General features: G+C 53.2%; 2 protein-coding genes across 4 annotated transcripts in view; one reads left to right on the top strand and one right to left on the bottom strand.

Moving 5' to 3' along the window:
• LOC127482770 (tyrosine-protein kinase CSK) overlaps nt 1–7,716 on the top strand; it is a 20,802-nt gene extending 13,086 nt beyond the window's left edge. The window contains 1 exon segment of the mRNA XM_089310877.1: nt 7,502–7,716. Coding sequence (XP_089167003.1) covers nt 7,502–7,519 — 18 coding nt within the window. The 3' untranslated portion in view covers nt 7,520–7,716.
• Nucleotides 201–19,564, bottom strand: LOC149123220 (enhancer of mRNA-decapping protein 3-like). Of its 3 annotated transcripts, none has more exons than XM_089310901.1 (4): nt 19,383–19,564; nt 6,355–6,536; nt 2,260–2,576; nt 201–436 (listed from the first exon to the last, which is right to left on the bottom strand). In XM_089310901.1, the coding sequence occupies exons 2-4, from the start codon at nt 6,516–6,518 to the stop codon at nt 219–221; spliced, it is 699 nt and encodes a 232-aa protein (XP_089167027.1). In that variant the 5' UTR covers nt 6,519–6,536; nt 19,383–19,564; the 3' UTR covers nt 201–218. The 3 variants fall into 3 exon arrangements, with proteins under 3 accessions (XP_089167027.1, XP_089167028.1, XP_089167026.1); XM_089310902.1 differs by lacking the exon at nt 201–436 and adding an exon at nt 544–1,306 and having other exon boundaries at nt 19,383–19,557; XM_089310900.1 differs by lacking the exon at nt 201–436 and adding an exon at nt 1,651–2,113 and having other exon boundaries at nt 19,383–19,561.

Below are 19,564 nucleotides of genomic sequence, written 5' to 3'. Positions count from 1 at the left end.
CCAGGAGTCCAGAGCTGCTTCTGGGTGTCCCACATGGGTGCAGGGGCCCAAGCACTTAGGTGACCTTTCGCTGCTTTCCCAAGCACATTAGCAGGGAGATGGTGGGAAGTGGAACAGCCAGGTCTCGAACTGGGATGCCCGATCTGCAGGTGGAGGCTTAACCTGCTATGCCACAACGCTGGTCACCCTCCCCCTCCCCCTTTTTAATATTTATTTATTTATTTACTTGAAAGGCAGAGTTGTATGAAGACAGGAGAGGCAGAGAGAGTGAGAGAGAGGTCTTCCATCTGCTGGGTCATTCCCCAATTGATCACAACGGCCGGAGCTGCGTCAATCCGAAGCCAGGAGCCAGGAGCTTCTTCCGGGTCTCCCTCGCAGGTGCAGGGGCCCAAGGACTTGGGCCGTCTTTTACTACTTTCCCAGGCACAGCAGAGAGCTGGATGAGAAGTGGAGCAGCCGGGACATGAACAGGCGCCCATATGGGATGCTGGCCCTGCAGACGTTGGCTTTACCTACTATGCCACAGCGCCAGCCCCACTGGTCTCTTTTTAAAAAAAAATATTTATTTATTTAAAAGGCAGAGAGAGAAAGACAAACAGATCACCCATTTACTGGTTCATTCCCCAAATGTTCACAATAACCTGGGCTGGGCCAGGCTAAAAGTGAGAGACAGGAACTCAACTCAGGTCTCAGGGGGTGGCACTGTGGCAGTGTTGCTATGTTCCTGCTTGTAATGCCACCATCCCCTATCAGAGGGCTGGTACAAATACCAGTTGTTCTGCTTCCGCTCCAGCTCCCTGCTAATGTACTTGGGAAGGCAGAAGCAGATGGCTCACATGCTTGGGCCCCTTCCAGGTATGTGTTAAGACCTGGATGGAATTCTTGGCTTCTGGGATTATCCTGGCCCAGACCTGGCTGTTGTGGCCATTTGGGGAGTGACCCAGAAAATAAAAGACTGGTCTCTCCCTCTCTCTCTCTGGCTTTCATTTTTTTAAGATTTATTTTATTGGCCAGCGCTGTGGCTCACTTGGTTAATCCTCCGCTTGTGGCGCCAACATCCAATATGGGCGCCGGTTCTAGTCCCAGCTGCTCCTCTTCCAGTCCAGCTCTCTGCTGTGGCCTGGGAGTACAGTGGAGGATGGCCCAAGTGCTTGGGCCCTGCATGCGCATGGAAGACCGGGAAGAAGCACCTGGCTCCTGGCTTCGGATCAGTGCAGTTCTGGCTGTAGCAGCCATTTGGCAGATGAACCAACGGAAGGAAGACCTTTCTCTCTGTCTCTCTCTCTCTCACTGTCTGTAACTCTACCTGTCAAAAAAAAAAAAAAAAAAAAAAGGATTTATTTTATTTACTTGAAAGGCATAGTTACAGAAGAGAAGCAGGAGAGACAGAAACCTTCCATCCACTGGTTCACTCCCCGAATGGCCACAACCACTGGGGCTGAACCAGGCTGAAATGAGTAACCAGGTGCTTCATCTGGGTCTTCACATGGTGGAGGGGCCAAAGCACTCGGGCCGTCCTCCACTCCCTCCCAGCACATTCGCAGGGAGCTGGGTCAGAAGTGGAGCAGCCAGGACTCCAACTCCACCCTTATGGGATGCTGGAGTTTCAAGTAGCAGTTTAACCCACTATGCCACAATGCCGGCCCCCTCTGCCTTTCAAACAATTTTTTTTAATCCAAGTCTCCCACATAAATGTAAAGACACAAGTAGTTGAGACATCACCTGCTGCCTCCCAAGGTGCAATCAGTGGGAAGCTGAATCAGGAACAGAGCTGGGAGTCACACCCAAGCACTGGGACATGGGATGCAGATGTCCCAAGCAGCGTCTTCAGTGATGGGCCAAATGCCTGGCCCAGGACATTTTAAATTGTCAGTGTGTCAGACAAGGGATCACAGAGATGTGGGGCCAGGCGCCTCCTCTCCTCTGAGGACCCAGCCAATCCACTCCAGAATCTCAACAGCCCGCGTGCACTTCAGCTCAGACCTGGCCCACCACGGCCGAGTCTCGGTGGACTCTGGGCACATCTGACAGCTCCCGAGGAGGGAGGTGACGCGGGGGCAGGGCCGGGAAGCTCGCGCTTGTCTTGAACAGCTTATTTCCTTCCCCGTAACATCTGCAGTGAGAGAACCACGCTGTGTTCTGTGAGGCTCTGCCAGCTCCCTTTCCATCAGAACAATAAAGGCCCTGTCAGCGAGCAGCAGGGAGAGCAGAGCCCTGGAGCGTCTCATTAAGGAGAAAGAGCAACTCGGCCCTACTTACAGGAGTTGTGCCGGCGCCGGAAACTCTTGGACTGGCTCAGGGATTCCACGTGCCTGTCCACGTAGCTCCTGGAGCAGTGCTGCTGGGGCGAGACAGTGGCGTCCTGGCTCCTCATGTCTGTCCTTCTGGGGATGGTCTGGGGGGCACTGCTGGAAGAGGTCGGCTTCTTGACCAGCTTGCCTGTGCCGTTCTGGTTGATGCCCACTTGGTACCCCACACCAGAGGGACCTAATTCTGGCTGATGAAGGTCTCCAGAATTCTGGCTCTCTCCAAGACCTGGTATCTCCAGAATTTTTAATTCTGTAATGTCACCTGCCCTGAAATAAACAAGAGGATCCAAGTCTCAGAATTCTAATCGTGGTAAGAAACAAAAGAAAAGGCCCCACTGGTCAGGACTGCTGTGCAGCGGGTTCTGACGCACTAGGAGAGGAGACAGGGCTCAGCTAGGAACACTCAGCTGGCACGGCACTGGTCTCTCAAGAGACACTGGCAGAGCCGGCACTGTGGCACAGCGGGTAAAGCTGCCACCTGCAGTGCCAGCATCCCATATGGGCGCCGTTTCGAGTCCTGGCTGCTCCTCTTCTGATCCAGCTCTCTGCTGTGGCCTGGGAAAGCAATAGAAGATAGCCCAAGTGCTTGGGCCCCTGCTCCTGCGTGGGAGACCTGAAGAAGCTCCTGGCTTCGGATCAGCCCAGCTCCAGCCATTTGTTGCAGCCATTTGGGGAGTAAACCAGTGGATGGAAGATTTCTGTCTCTGCCTTGGCCTCTCTGTAAATCTGCCTTTAAATAAATAAATCTTAAAAAAAAAAGAGAGAGAGAGAGAGAGAGAGAGGGAGGGGCACTGGCTTGTCCCAGTAACATTCATTCCCTTGCTCACCAACAGGCATACAGAGAGCACTCACGGCTACGTGGTGAGCCCTGGGCTAGGAACAGGCTACCGAGATGAAAACCACTGTGCACCCACAAGGCGCTTGCTCACAGTCGGGTCAGGGGAGAAGACTCAACACATCAATCAAAAGCAGAACGGGCTATGGCAGAGTGTGCTCAGGGACCACAGAACCAGAAGTAAAACACTGAAGTCAGCTGGGGAGGTGGAGGCAACACGTGAGCTCAGTCTGGGCGGGGGTGAGGGGATGGAGCTGGCCAAGCAGACAACGGGGGAGAAAGGTTTCTCAGGCAGAGACTGCAAACATGGCCATGGGAGGAACTGTGACCGTGACCGTGTCACTCAAAGGGAGGACGCATGGCTCTCAGGAATGAGGCTGCAGGGACAACCAGGGACCAGACAGGATCTCGCTGAGTTTCTCCTCCCACTGGCTATAGTGAGACAGAGAAACTAGAGGCAGAGGCACTAAGGAGACCAAGCAAGAAAGAGGAGATGAACCAGGTGAGCGACAAGGAGACGGGAGAATGGGCAACGCGGCATTTTCACAGGATTCAGCAACCACCTAAATGTGAGGATTAAAGAGGACGAGTCTACTATGACTCCGAAATTCTAACTTGGGTGAAAGGCAGACCTTTGGAAGGAGAAATCTACAGTTAAGCATGATGAGTTCAGCTCAGAAAACTGAAGTCCAGCTACCCTGCGTATTTCCAGGTGGAAGTGACCAGGGACAGAGCGTCTCGAGCTCCGACAGGGGTTGTGCTGAGCCCTTGCTGACGCACAAGGAGGCACCCACAAGACTGTCCAGGAACACAGACAGAGGAAGGAACCCACGACGGAACAGGAAGTCACCAATCTTAACAGGTGGTCTGGGGCTGGTGTTACGGCATAGTGGGCAAAGCCACCGCCCACAGCGCTAGCCTCCCAAGTGGGTGCTAGTTCACGTCCCAGCTCCAATCCAGCTCTCTGCTAGTGCACCTGGGAAAGCAGCAGAGGATGGCCCAAGCGCCTGAGCCCCTGCTACCCACATGGAGACTCGTATGGAGCGCCTGGCTCCAGCCTGGCCCAGCACTGATCATTGTGGCCACCTGGGAAGTGACCAACAGATGAGTGCTCTGAGTTTCAAATGAGTAAATAAATCTTTAAAAAAAAAAAAAAAGAAGAAGAAAAAGAACCTTTAAATAAAAAGCCTCTATGTAAAGGAACAGAGGAACACAAAGAATACAGGGAAAGAAAACCCAACGTGATGGCACAGACTGCAGAGAGGGTGCTTCAGAGTTAAGGAGGCAGGCGCTTGGCACAGTGCTTAAGACACTGCCTGCTGGAGCTGGCACTGTGGCGCAGCAGGTTAACGCCCTGGCCTGAAGAACCAGCATCCCATATGGGCGCCAGTTCAAGACCCAGCTGCTCCACTTCCAATCCAGCTCTCTCCTATGGCCTGGGAAAGTAGTGGAACTTGGCCCAAGTCTTTGGGCCCCTGCACCCACGTGGGAGACCCTGAAGAAGCTCCTGGCTCCTGGCTTCGGATCGGCGCACCTCCAGCCATTGTGGCCAATTGGATAGTGAACCAATGGATGGAAGACCTCTCTTTCTCTGCCTCTCCTCTCTCCGTGTAACTCTTTCAAATAAAACAAATCTTTTTTTTAAAAAAAAGACACTGTTTGTGATGCAGCGGTGCCATACTGGAGCGCCGTCTCCATTCTCCATTCCAGCTTCCTGCTTACGTGCACCTTAGGGGACAGCAGGTGATGGCTCATGTACGCAGGTCCTTGCCGCTCATGTGGGAGACCCAGACTGAGTTCCTGGTCTTGGCTTCCACCCGACACAGCCCCAGCTATTGAGAGCATTTAGATTAATGAGCCAGCAGGTGGGAGATCCATCTAAATGTCTGCCTTTCATACTTGAATCTATCTCTCCTTTTTAAAAAGGAAAAGTACGTTCAGACAGGATTAGAACCAAGACTAAAGCGGGCGGTTAGGGCGCTGCAACCCTGACAGCAGCTACTCCCTAAGATGATAAAGTCAGCTAGCAGCTGCCAAGGGCAGGAGGCGCTGGAGAGCGAAGGCAGACTGCTCTGCTCTGCAAAGGACTGTGGGTAAAAAGGGAAGGGGACAGACAGGCAAAACCTGACAGCCAAAGCCAGGTCAGGGCAAAGAGAGTGTTACCATGGGAGCAGCCCGGGAATGAGAATGCAGGAGAAAGGAGCCAGAAAGGCCAGAGCTGAAGACGCACAGCCATGTAAGGTCAGCCCTGCACACAGTGGGAGTGGGTGTACCCACGGGAGAGGTTATGTGTGGCAGGTGTGGGGAAGGGGAGTGCTCAGCAAATCAAGAAAGCTCCTACCCCACAGCCTCCCTCTCCTTTTCAGGTACGTAAGAACAGGATCTGGGGCAGACGCCATGTGCAGTAGGCTAATCCTCCGCCTGCGGCACCGGCATCCTATATGGGTGCCGGTTCTAGTCCCGGTTGCTCCTCTTCTAGTCCAGCTCTCGGCTGTGGCCTGGGAAGGCAGTGGAGGGTGGCCCAAGTGCTTGGGACCCTGCACCTGCATGGGAGACCAGGGAGGAGCATCTGGCTCCTGGCTTTGGATCAGTGCAGCTCCGGCTGTTGCAGCCATCTGGGGAGTGAACCAACGGAAGAAGACCTCTCTGTTTCTCCTTCTGTCTGTAACTCTACCTCTCAAATAAATAAATAAAATCTTTAAAAAAAAAAAAAAAAAAAAAAAAAAAAACAGGACCTGCCTGCACCAAACCGGTGAACACAGGCGAGTGAAGGCACAAGTCCAGTCGAGATTCACCAGCAAATACTGAGAAAAGGCCCTGCTCATCCCTGGGGGCTTCAGCCAAGGTTACAATACGCACTGGGGATGCACCATGACACAAACCTACACACAGAGGCACACGTACACGGGGAGAAAGCTAACAAAGATCCCAAATACAAAATTTAGAAACCATAAACGAAAAAAAAAAGTTGCTCTGAATTTGACCCATTTAAATACTACTGCACACTGACAGTTAAGTAAAGTTCCGCAAACCCCTAATCGTTAGCTGAAAGCCAGAGTCGCAGCTGAACCAGATGGCAGCTGAGGTCAAGACCCAAGACCGCAGGCGCTCCCGCCTGACAAGGCCCTGGGAAGGGGGTTCTGGCAGCCAGACCCCCTCCCACTCAACAGAGCACCAGGCCAGGCGGGGGAGATCTGTCGGGACACTCACCTGAAGGTGACTTCGGGCACAAGACACTTCACCCCGTTGTGGAAGGGCCGCGTGAGAGAAATCGTCTGGCTGACCTGATCCACGGCGGACACTCTGCCCTGGTAGACACCCAGGCTCTCGCCACAGCTGATGGACACGATGCTGCCCAGCCAGTCAGTAGCCATGCTGCCGATGCCGGGGCACTGTGAAGAGAGGCAACGATTCAGTGCACCAAGGGACGGATTTTCCATTAAATTCAGACAGAAGATACTACGGCAGGCTCTGTGTCAAACACTGCTTAACTATACACACTCTGTCACATCCTTAACTGAGGTGATAGAGCACAAAAACAACCGGTACAACTGCTTCCAGCAGGAGCATGCGGGCTTTTTTTAAAGACAGACTTTATTTATTTATTTATTTATTTATTTGAAAGGCAGAGTTACAGAGAGGCAGAGGCAGAGGCAGAGAGAGATCTTCCACCTGCTGGTTCACTCTCCAAATGGCCGCAACAGATCTGAAGCCAGGAGCCAAGAGCTTCTTCTGGGTCTCCCATACGGGTGCAGGGGCCCAAGCACTTGGGCCATCTTCTATTGCTTTCCCAGGCCACAGCAGAGAGCTGGATTGGAAGTGGAGCAGCCGGGACTTGAACCGGTGCCCGTATGGGATGCCAGCACTGCAAACAGCGGCTTTACCCACTACAACACAGCACAAGCCCCAAGAGCACACATATCAATAAGCAAGGTTAGGGGGCCAGCACCGTGGCGCACTAGGTTAATCCTCTTCCTGCAGCGCAGGCATTCCATGTGGGTGCCGGTTCTAGTCCTGGCCGCTCCTCTTCCGAATCAGCTCTCTGCTATGGCCTGGGAAAGCAATGGAAGATGGCCCAAGTCCTTGGGCCCCTGCACCCATGTGAGAGACCTCAAAGAAGCTTCTGGCTCCTGGCTTCAGAATGGTGCAGATGTGGCCACTGCGGCCATCTAGGGAGTGAAACAGTGGATGGAAGACCTCTCTCTCTCTAACTCTTTCAAATAAATAAAATCTTAAAAAAAAATATATATATATATATATTGGTCTGGTGCCATGGCGCAGGTTAATCTTCCGCCTGTTGTGCCAGCATCCCATATGGGCGCCGGTTCTAGTTCCAGCTGCTCCTCTTCTAATCCAGCTCTCTGCTGTGGCCTGAGAAGGCAGTGGAAGACGGCCCAAGTGCTTGGGCCCCTGCACCCTCGTGGGGGACCAGGCAGAAGCACCTTGCTCCAGGCTTCAGATCAGCGCAGCTCCGGCCGTTGCAGCCATTTGGAGAATAAACCAATGGATGGAAGACTTTTCTCTCTGTCTCTCGCTCTCACTGTCTGTAACTCTACCTCTCAAATAAATAAAATCTTAAAAAAATAATAACACTGTTTGTCTACCCACATCCCATATTAGAGCGCCTGGGTTCACGTTCTGACTCTGCGTCTGATTCCAGCTTCCTGCTGATGCAAACCCTGCTGGTGCCCTAGGTACACGGGTCCCTACTGCTCATGCTGAAGGCTGAATGAGTTCCCAGTGCCTGGCCCCAGCCTGGCCCCGCCTCGGCTGTCGACTGCACTTGGAAAGTGAACCAGCAGATGGAAGCTGTCTCCCTCCCAGCCCTTCAAAATAAATCAATAACAGTGGTAACACCAAGTGCTAGCCAAGGACACAGAAAAACTGTCAGGCCTAAGTTCCTAATGGGAACGGTAAATGGTGCAGCCATTCTGGAAGACAATTTGGTGACTCACAAAAAATCCAAACCCACAGCTCTTGTGTGACCCAGTGTGGGGAGCAACTGGGAGCAACTCGAACTAGACTGTTACTGGAATTAAGACTTATTCTATGCATATGCTCTCCCACAATATGGCGCTGAGAAGGGAGAAACAGCTTCTACACAGCTGCCTCCAGTTCGACCAATAACCTGCAGGAGCTGATCCTGCTCCTGATTGGAGGAGAGCAGCGTACTCGGCGTGTGGGTAGCAGAGTTGGGATTGGTGGAAGAGGACTATAAAGGAGGAGAGAGACAACATGCACCGGGAACATCTAAGGGGAACACCTGTGCAGCCCCCGAGAGAGCCGGCCGGCGGTGTGCCGCTCCCCCGTGGAAGTGGGGAAAAGCGGCAGGGGGAACCGCCCTTCCACGGAGGTGGAAGGGTCGGTAGCCAACCCGGGAAGAACCAGCAGCAAACCCGGGGAGGGCCGAGCAGACGAAAGAACAGCGCAGGGTCCTGTGTCGTTCCTCCACGAAGAGGGGGAGCGACAACCCAGCAACTACACTCATGGGTCATGCACCCAGAGAAAGGAAGACAGACGCTCACACAAAAACCCGTACCATACACAAGTGCTAGTATCAGGTTTACTTGCACCAGCAGCAAACTGCAAACAACCCAGACAATCTTTGACTGGTCAATCAATAATCTGCTGTATATCCATGTAGTGGGGGCAGGTGGAAAGCGCCGACCCCTCCAGAAGTTACATGCTACAAGATTCCATTCATGCAACACTTTAGAAAAGACAAAGCTGTGAGATGGAGAGCAGGGGGCCAGTCTTGTGGCGTGCAGGTTAGGCCGGTGCCTGAGACATCAACATCCTGTATCACAGTGCCGGCTCTGAGTCCCCACCACTCTGCTTCCAATCCAGCTTCCTGCTACTGTGCCTGGGAAGACAGCAGGGTGACGGCCCACGTAGTCAGGCCCCTGCTGCCCACGTGAGAGACCTGGATGGAGCTATAATCTGACTTCAGCCTGGCCCAGTGGTGACAGCCATGAGGAGTGAACCAGGGGATGGGAGAGCTCTTTCTCGGTCTCACTCTCTCTTTAGGTTGCTCTGCCTTTCAAATAAATACGTCTTTGAGAAAAAAATAATGGAGAACACATGCGTGGTTCCAGGATCAAGGAGGGGTAAGCTGATGCTGCTGAGGAGGGCAAGGGGAGGGGCCCTGTGGTAAGGAAGTGTCCTGCAGCTGGACCACACCAATGTCAACACACCAGCAGTGACCCTGTGACAGCCTTGCAGGAAGTGCCCAGTGGGGGAAACGGCAGAATATATGGGACCTCTGTGTATTACTTTTATTATTATTTATTAGACAGAGTTATTGACAGAGAGAGAGACAGAGAGAAAGGTCTTCCTTCCGCTGGTTCATCCCCCAATTGGCCACTATGGCTGGCACTGCACCGATCCGAAGCCAGGAGCCAGGCACTTCCTCCTGGTCTCCCGTGGGGTGCAGGGCCCAAGCACTTGGGCCATCCTCCACTGCCTTCCCGGGCCACAGCAGAGAGCTGGAGTGGAAGAGGGGCAGCTGGTACTAGAATCGGCGCCCATATGGGATGCCGGCACCGCAGGCGGAGGATTAACCAAATGAGCCATGGCGCCGGACCCTGTGTATTACTTCTTATAACTGCATATGGTTCTATCAGTATCTCAAAATAAAGCTTAATTTAAAAGAATCGGGGCTGGCGCTGTGGCGTAATGGGCTAAGTCTCTGCCTGCAGTGTCAGCATCCCATATGGGTGCCAGTTCATGTCCCAGCTGCTCCACTTCCGATCCAGCTCTCTGCTGCGGCCTGGGAAAGCAGTAGAAGATGGCCCAAGTAGTTGGGCCCCAGCACCCATGTGGGAGACCTGGAGGAACTCTTGGCTTCAGATCAGCACAGCTCCAGCCATTGTGGCCACCTGGGGAGTGAAACAGTAGACAGAAGGCCTCTCTCTGTAACTACCTCTCAAATAAATCTTTAAAAGTGAACAAATAATCAATGTCTTCCATCATTACATTAACAAAATACATGAGGAAATCATATGTGGTCACCAAATGCAGGCAGTGTAAAATCCAACACCCATCTATGATATGTGGAGGGCATGGAGGCTAGTGTCTACAAAGCAATGACAGCTAACATCATACTTTATGGTGAAATACTGAACGCGTTCCCTCCAAGCAAGCATCTGCTCTCTGACCACGTGTGCTTCCATTTAACATCACTGCAGATCCCCACCAGTGCAATACAACACGACACAAAAAGCCTCAGCACTGGGAAGGAGAAGGCGAACGGTCCACATCTGCAATGACATGATTATGGAATACCCAAGAACGCTGAGAAACAAGTCTCACTCCAAGAATGAGCTCGCAAGACCACAACACAAGCTCGATGCAGAAAAACCAGCTGGACTCCATATAACAGCAACAGACAACACCGGGAACTGAGAACACAACAGGGTTTTAGAAACACAGAATGCCTGGGAATAAGTCTGATGAGCTGCGGGAACTCTACGAGGAAAGCGAGCAAGGACTGCTGGGAAGCAGGAGGTGTCTACCTAGGCGGAGAGACGCATTCCACCTTCAGACGAAAGGATTCAGTGAGGTGCTGCCAACTCTCCCAGAATGACGTATGCATCAATACAAACTGTGAACCAAAATAAACTGGAAAGCTGATTCTAAAATATACAGAAAGGCAAAGTCTGCCGAGTAGTCGAATCAAGAAAATGGAAAACAAAGATGTCTGACCTATCACATTTCACGTTACAGAAATCATGACACTTCCCCCACCCTAACTATTCTCCAGGCATGACGGCCCCTGCCTTGCTCTCAAACCCACTGGAGCTGCTCTTCGAGAACTACGAACCAGGTATCTCCAGAACGTTCTCCTCTCCTCCACTCGGGGACTAGAAGCTCCTTACCGCCTCAAAGACACCTTCCCTGGCTGCTCAGCACCGCCCTCCAACACCTCTCCTCAACTTGTCGGTTCACAGTGTGCGGCACACTACCAGAAGAGGGCAAAGGACCTTATCTGTCTTGTTCAGCCAGTAAGAGCACCCAGAATATAAGAGGAACTCAATTCAGGGATTTAATCAATGAGTGAAGCTAGACACAGCAAATGTGACAGAAGTTAGCCACTCAAAGTCTGTAGTATCTATTTATACCTAAATGCCTTGGCTCTTCTTGAAAATGGTTCTAAAAATACAGCACTTTTAAAGCATCCTCCGCGTGAAATCCTATACAAGAAATGAAATCAACACCTCTGGAATCACGGAAGTCAGGAAATAGAAGTTGAAATAAACCTAACATACACGCTGAGCACAAAGGAAACACCGCTGCTTTCCGTGACTCCTGCAAAAAAGAAATAAAATACTTTTCAAGCATTTTTTTTTTCTTTTTTTCTTTTTTTCTTTTTTTTTTTTTTTTTTTGACAGGTAGAGTTGTAGACAGTGAGAGAGACACAGAGAGAAAGGTCTTCCTTCCATTGGTTCACCCCCCAAATGGCCACTACGGTCGGTGCTGTGCTGATCGGAAGCCAGGAGCCAGGTGCCTCTCCTGGTCTCCCATGGGGTGCAGGGCCCAAGCACTTGGGCCGTCCTCCACTGCACTCCCTGGCCACAGCAGAGAGTTGGCCTGGAAGAGGGGCAACCAGGACAGAATCCGGTGTCCATATGGGATGCCAGCGCTGCAGGCGGAGGATTAACCTAGTGAGCCGCGGAGCCGGCCCTCAAGCTGTTTTCAAATACAAATTTCAGACATATGCCTACATAAAATGTTAAGTCTAAAAGAAGCAAAAAGAGCAAAAAAAAAAAAAAAAAAAAAGCGCATGAAAATTCGATAAAAAGAACGTTCATATAGTAAAGCGTCTGTCCCGTAAGAAGCCAAGCACGAGCAAGCCCAGCCCAGGGTGAGTCGGCGCCAAGCCCTCCTCTAGTGCTGTCCCGCGCCGGTGCCACGAGCCGGGTCGAGAAACAGGAAACAGGGCCGGCGCCGTGGCTCAATAGGCTAATCCTCCACCTTGCAGCGCCGGCACACCGGGTTCTAGACCCGGTCGGGGCGCCGGATTCTGTCCCGGTTGCCCTCTTCCAGGCCAGCTCTCTGCTGTGGCCCGGGAGTGCAGTGGAGGATGGCCCAGGTGCTTGGGCCCTGCACCCCATGGGAGACCAGGAAAAGCACCTGGATCCTGGCTCCTGCCATCGGATCAGCGCGGTGCGCCGGCTGCAGCGGCGGCCATTGGAGGGTGAACCAACGGCAAAGGAAGACCTTTCTCTCTGTCTCTCTCTCACTGTCCACTCTGCCTGTCAAAAAAAAAAAAAAAAAAAAAAAAAGAAACAGGAAACAAAGGCAGCAGTGCCGCAGCAGGCTCAGCCACAGGATCCTTACAGTAGAGAAGACTTCACACACACACACACACGGAACCCCCACATGCCCACCACCCGGGGCAACAATTATCCACGGACGTGTAAATATTGAAGAGAGCAAGCTGGGGCCAGTGCTGTGGCATAGTAGGCTAAGCCCTCCCATATGGGCGCCAGTTCAAGTCCTGGCTGCTCCTCTTGACATCCCGCTTTCTGCTATGGCCTGGGAAAGCAACAGAAGACGGCCCAAGTCCTTGGGCCCCTGCACCCACGTGGGAGACCTGGAGGAAGCTCCTGGCTCCTGGCTTCCGATCAGCACAGTCCTAGCGGTTGCGACCATTTGGGGAGTGAACCAGCGGATGGGAGACCTTTCTCTTTGTCTCTCCCTCTCACCCTCCCTAACTCTGCCTCTCAAATAAATAAATAAAAGCTTAAAAAAAAAAAAGACAGCAAAAAAGTCTCCAATACAACGCAGCTTTCACAATGCTGCCGAAGAGCACAGAGCACACACACTTCAGGCTCATGTCCCTTTCCTGTCAGCCTTTGTCTATTTCATGTCACAGAAGCACAAGTTTCCTTTGCTGTCATTAATACCCCATCATAAGCCTTCTCTGATACTTAATTTAGATAGCTGTAGAATAAAAACCTGTAGTAACAAGCATTTTAAAACACCAGAAATTCACCAGTCATACAAAAAAAAAAGGGGGGGGGGGACTTATACTTCTCCATTCAACATCTTGTTTTCATTTTATTTCCGAGATCAGAGACAAGAAAGGGAGCGAGAGAGACAGGCAGAGCTCCCATTTGCTGGTACAATGCCCACAACAGCCAGGGCTGGGCCGGCCAGGAGCTGGGAACCAACTCCAGTTCTGCTATGTGGGTGGCACAAACATTTGAGCCCTCACCTGCTGGCTCCCAGGTGCCCCTTAGCAGAAGCTGGAATTGGAAGCAGAGCCAGGCACTGAACCTAGCACTCTAATACGGGATGTGAGTGTCCCAGATGGAAGCTTAGCCTATAGGCAAAACAACCACCTCCAACGTGTATCATTTAGGAACTGAATGAACAAAAAAATAGTTTCTGCTTCTTTGTAAACTGTTTCCAGTTTTTTATTTCTATAATGAGCTGAGGAAAAAACGCACCAAATCCGCCTCCAGGACCAGTAACACTGATGTTATGCAGTCAAGTTTATATTAGGCTAATAAAAACTGAGTAGAAATTTTAACACTTTGAAAATGTGAGTGCTAGTTGACAAGTATATATTTTCCCATTTATTTCTATAATAGAAAAAAATGCTTTAAAAGAACTACCAGAGACAGGCATTTGGCGTAGTAGTTAAGACACTGCGTTGGGGCCAGCACCATGGCTCAATAAGCTAATCCTCCGCCTAGCGGTGCCAGCACACCGGGTTCTAGTCCCGGACGGGGCGCCGGATTCTGTCCCGGTTGCCCCTCTTCCAGGCCAGCTCTCTGCTGTGGCCAGGGAGTGCAGTGGAGGATGGCCCAAGTGCTTGGGCCCTGCGCCCCATGGGAGACCAGGAGAAGCACCTGGTTCCTGCCTTCCCATCAACGTGGTGCGCCGGCCGCGGTGCACTGCCCGTGGCGGCCATTGGAGGGTGAACCAACGGCATAGGAAGATCTTTCTCTCTGTCTCTCTCTCTCTCACTGTCCACTCTGCCTGTAAAAAAAAAAAAAAAAGACACTGCGTTGGGACATCCGCATACCATGTGGGAATTCATGGGTTCAGTGCCTGGCTTTGCTCCAAATTCCAACTTGCACCAATGCAGACCCTGTGATCAGTGGTGATGGCTCAGCCATTGGGTTCCTGCCCTATTACCCACATGGGAGACCTGAACTTGGTTCCCAGTTGCAGGCAACCAGGAGGTGAACCAGAGGATGGGAGCTCGCTCTCTCAAATAAATAAAAATTTTCAAAGTAACCACTGAATGTTTAACTGCCTTTCCTTTTCTCAGACACTCCCCTCTATAAAGTGTGACCATGAATGCGTGACTCGGTGGGGCTAGCACTGTGGGTGTTTGTTAAGCTGCACCCTGTATCAGAGCACCAGTCTGAACCCCGGCTGCTCCGCTCCCAATCCAGCTCCTATTAATGCACCCTAGGAGCCAGCAGATGCCGGCTCTGCTGGCTCCAGTACTTGGGTCTGCCACCTCTGCGGGGTCCCAGGTGGGAGCTGCAGGTGCCCGTGCTCCAGCCTCACCCAGGACTGGCTGCTGCAGGCATCTGGGGAGTGGGTCAGTGGATGGAAGATCAAGCTCTTGCTCTTCCTTTCAAGTAGGTGAAAAAAGAACTTTTCAAGGAGGTTTATTTTATAAAGAAGTCTTTCATTAGCCAGCGCCACGGCTCAACAGGCTAAACCTCCGCCTTGCAGCGCTGGCACCCCGGGTTCTAGTCCCGGTCAGGGCGCCGGATTCTGTCCCGGTTGCCCCTCTTCCAGGCCAGCTCTCTGCTGTGGCCCGGGAGTGCAGCGGAGGATGGCCCAGGTGCTGGCTTCAGATCAGTGTGATGCACCGGCCGAGGCGGCCATTGGAGGGTGAACCAATGGCAAAAAGGAAGGCCTTTCTCTCTGTCTCTCTCTCTCTCTCACTGTCCACTCTGCCTGTCCAAAAAAAAAAAAAAAAAAAAAAAAAAAAAAAAAGGCAACAGAAGGTGGCCCAAGTACTGCCACCCACATGGAGACAGGCTCAGCACATGGAGACAGGCTCAGCCCTTGTCACTGTGGCCAGCCATTTAGGAGTGAACCAGTCGATAGAAGATTTGTCTCTCCCTCTCCGTCACTCTGCCTTTCAAATAAATAAATCTTTAAAAAAAAAAAAAAAAAAAAAAAAAAAAAAAGATGGGGTCAGCGCTGTGGCATTGCGGGTAAAGCCGCTGTCTGCAGTGCTGGCATCCCACATGGGCATCAGTTCGAGACCCGGCTGCTCCACTTCCAACCCAGCTCTCTATGGCCTGGGAAGGCAGTGGAAGATGGCCCAAGTCCTTGGGCCCCTGCACCCGTGTGGGAGACCCAGAAGAAGTTCCTGGCTCCTGGCTTTGGATCAGCCCCAGATCCAGCCGTTGCAGCCAATCGGGGACTGAACCAGTGGATGGAAGACCTCTCTCTCCCGCTCTCTGCCTCTCCTCTCTCTAACTGACTTTCAAATAAATAAATAAATAAATCTTTGAAAAAAAAGAAAAAGAAAAGAAAGCATCTAGCACAATTCTAGTACTAAATCCCCACCTTCCATGTTCCATAGGCAACAGTAGAAAAAAAGCAGAGTTGCGAGGTCAAACATCCCAGCACTGGTTCACTTTTGGACGTCCTTAAGCAGTGTGACCTGGTGAATGATCTGAGTCCCAACGACCTCAACCACAGGACAGGACTCACCTCTAAGACTACAGGAGGGGAACCGGCGCTGTGGCGCAGCAGGTTAAAGCCCTGGCCTGAAGCACCGGCATCCCATATGGGCGCCAATTCAAGCCCTGGCTGCTCCTCTTCCAATCCTGCTCTGCTATGGCCTGGGAAAGCAGTAGAAGATGGCCCAAGTCCTTGGGCCCCTGCACCCGCGGGGGAGACCTGGAAGAAGCTCCTGGCTCCTGGCTTCAGATCAGCCCAGCTCCAGCCGTTGCAGCCATCTGGGAAGTGAACCAGTGGATGGAAGACTTCTCTGTCTCTAACTCTCTCTGTAACTCTGTCTTTCAAATAAAATAAAATAAATCTTTAAAAAAAATTGCTTAAAAAAAAAAAAAAGGCCTCAGGAGGAAGTCCACATCGCGTATCACACACCGCATTTCCGTTCACATATCTCCTTTCAGCAACGAGACTACTACTGCTCACACATGGGACCAAGCCTGTAAACAATCAAACACAGCGGCCGGTGCTGCGGCTCACTAGGCTAAGGGCCTTGCGGCGCCGGCACACCAGGTTCTAGTCCGGGTCGGGGCGCTGGATTCTGTTCCGGTTGCCCCTCTTCCAGGCCAGCTCTCTGCTGTGGCCAGGGAGTGCAGTGGAGGATGGCCCAAGTGCTTGGGCCCTGCACCCCATGGGAGACCAGGATAAGTACCTGGCTCCTGCCATCAGACCAGCGCGGTGTGCCGGCCATGGCGGCCACTGGAGGGTGAACCAACGGCAAAGGAAGACCTTTCTCTCTCTCTCTCTCACTGTCCACTCTGCCTGTCAAAAAAAATAATAATAATAATCAAACACAGCGGCACCAGCCCTGCAGCGCAGTGGGTTAATCCTCTGCCTGCAACACTGGCATTCCACATGGGTGTCAGTTCCAGTCCCGGCTGCTCCTCTTCTGATCCAGCTCCCTGCTAAGGCCTGGGAAAGCAGTGGAAGACAGACCAAGTGCTTGGGCCCCTGCACCCACGTGGGAGACCCAAAAGAAGCTCCTGGCTTCGGATCAGCCCAACTCCGGCTGTTGCAGCCATCTGAGGAGTGAACCAGCGGATGGAAGACCTTTCTGTCTCTACCTCTCAGCCTGTAACTACCTCGCAAATAAATTAAAAACATTTCAAAAAATCAAACACAGCAACAAAAATGCATGAATCCCCTCTAGAACACCTCGGAAGTGAAGTCCCAGTCTTCAGACTGGAACAGAGTGGTAGTCAAGCCAGGGCATCAACTTCTACACCTCCCCACCTCCTCCCCACCTCCTCCCCCTGCCCCCCTCCCCCCTCCCCTCCCCTCCCCTCCCCTCCCCTCCCTCCCTCCCTCCCTCCTTCCTTCCTTCCTTCCTTCGATTTTATTTAAGATTTGAGAGGTAGAGTTACAGACAGTGAGAGGAAGAGACAGGTCTTCCTTCCGCTGCTTCACTCCCCAGACAGCCACAATGGCCGGAGCTAAGCTGATCCGAAGCCAGGAGCTTCTCCTGGGTCTCCCACATGGGTGCAGGGGCCCAAGCACTTGGGCCATCTTCTGCTTTCCCAGGCCACAGCAGAGAGCTGGATAGGAAGAGGAGCAGCCGGGACTAGATCCGGCGCCCATATACATAGGATGCCGATGCCGCAGGCAGAGGATTACCTACTGCGCTGTCACAGCGCAGCCCCCACACTGCTTTTTCATAAACCTGACTATGTGATAATTAGGTACCAAAAAGCTTGACTCTACAATTTGTTATTTTATGAATGGCTAAGAATCAGTTAATCTGGCCCGCTACCAATAAAGCTTTTCTGGAATACAACCACACTCAATTGCCCATCATCTATGGGGGTTTCTGCACTACAAGGAGAGCTTAGCCGTAAAGACAGAAAGCACACACCCACAAGGCCTACCTCCAGCTCTTCACAGAAAACCTTCATGGGGGCTCATGTCTGGCACAGCGGCACCCCTACCAGGGAGCACCGCCTCCCGTCCCGCTGCTCCGCTTCTGATCGAGCTCCCTACCAATGCGCCTGGCAAACAGCAGACGGCCAAGCCCCTGGCCCTGCACCCACATGGGAGACGCCGCCCGAGTTCCAGGCTCGTGGCCCACCTGGCCGTGCAGCCTTCTGCGAAGTGAGCCAGCTCATGGAAATCTGTCTCTCCCTCTCTCTGTCACTCTGCCTTTCAGATAAATAAATCTCTTAAAAAATAAAAAACTAGAAGTCTGACGACCTGTGCTTCAGGATACAATTCTGTGTGAGAACTGGAATGGACAGAAGTTCAAAAAGAAAAAGGAAAAACAGGGAACGGGCAAATTCCCAGAATGATAAAAATGACCCGAACTAACTCAAGAAGCAACAGAAAACCTAGACAGAAGTACATGAACCACAGAGGCTGCATCAGGAATTACGTCTTCCCCGAAGGGAACGCGTGGCCGCGCCCCACCCCATCACCGAGGGGCCGTGCACTGCGCGGGGCCCACGCGAGGACTCGCGTCGGCAGAGGCCCCCCCTTACCAGCGCTGGGCAGTCGGGCCTCCACCAAATGCCGGCTCCCTCTGCACTTCGCAGAGGCACGGCCTGAAAAGCAGCGCTTCCAGGCAGAGCTCAGGCCGCACTCGGCGTCCCAGCTCCGACCCCGGACCCCACTCCGCGCGGGGCCCACCCAGTAGGCCCTGCAGGCAGAGGTGCGCCCAGGTCCGCCACGGTCTGGCCAATCGCCCCCGGCTGCCCACCGGGTCATCAGAAAGCGCTCAACAAACCCCTCGAGAAACCGACACGCCGTCCCCAGGGTTGCGGCACCCGCTCTGAGACACAGAACCTCGGCAACACAAGAAACCTCGGGCATGTTAGCGCAACGCTTTTGAAACCACAGGTGCTGGCACACTGGCGCCGAGTCCGACCGGAGAGCTGCAACCAGCTTTTTTTTTTTTTTTTTTTTTTAATGAAACGGAAAATGTCCGGAGTGAAGATGTAAAACGCATCCGGCCACAGTGTCGGACACTTCTCGTTCCTCGCCCCCAGCCCCCCCACCCCCCAGCAAGGGTAACCCAAAGGAAATGTCCACTCCATCCAGAGAAACCAGCCAACGAGAATCCTGTGTCCCTCAATTGAAAAAAAAAAAACAACACGGAGTTCCCAGGCGAAAGGCGCCGCTGTCCCGGTGGGATGAACACCCGGCTTTGGCAAACAGCAGACTCCCTGCGGCCGGGGCGTTCCTCACCTGCGGCCGCGCGAGGGCTCGGCGCCGCGGAACCCGGGGCGGACCCACAGGCCAGGCCGGCGAGCGCCACGCCTCCCACGCACCCACACACTTCCACCCGCGAGGTCACCGCGGGTCGACGGTCACGAGCACGCTCGCGCTGCTCCCCGCCACCCCCCGAGCCAGAGGACACACCGAGGCGCGGAGCGAGCCCAGGCCGCTCACGCCTCACGCCTCCCAGCCCACCCAAACCCGGGGCCGCCCCCGGCTCGCGCCACCGCACGCAAGGTCTCCACGGCGCGCAGCCCCGGAAGCGCCGTCCCACGAGCACCCACACGGCAGCCGCCGCCCCTCGCTCCCACCTCCGCGCCGTCCGGGCTCGGCCTCCTCCGCGCAGCACGCCAAGCGGGCAACTCAGCTCGGAAAGGACCCGCCGCGGGGGCTTCTCCACACCCACCCCCACGGCCGCCGCCGCCGCCGGAAGCGCCCTCGCGTCTCCACGCCGCCGTCGTGAGGTCACTTCCGGCGCGACGGCTCGGAGCGG

Source organism: Oryctolagus cuniculus, chromosome 12 (assembly GCF_051225735.1).
Source record: "Oryctolagus cuniculus isolate XC-2025 breed Fujian yellow rabbit chromosome 12, ASM5122573v1, whole genome shotgun sequence".
Lineage (NCBI taxonomy): Eukaryota > Metazoa > Chordata > Mammalia > Lagomorpha > Leporidae > Oryctolagus > Oryctolagus cuniculus.
This window is presented reverse-complemented; position numbering and strand designations above follow the sequence as displayed.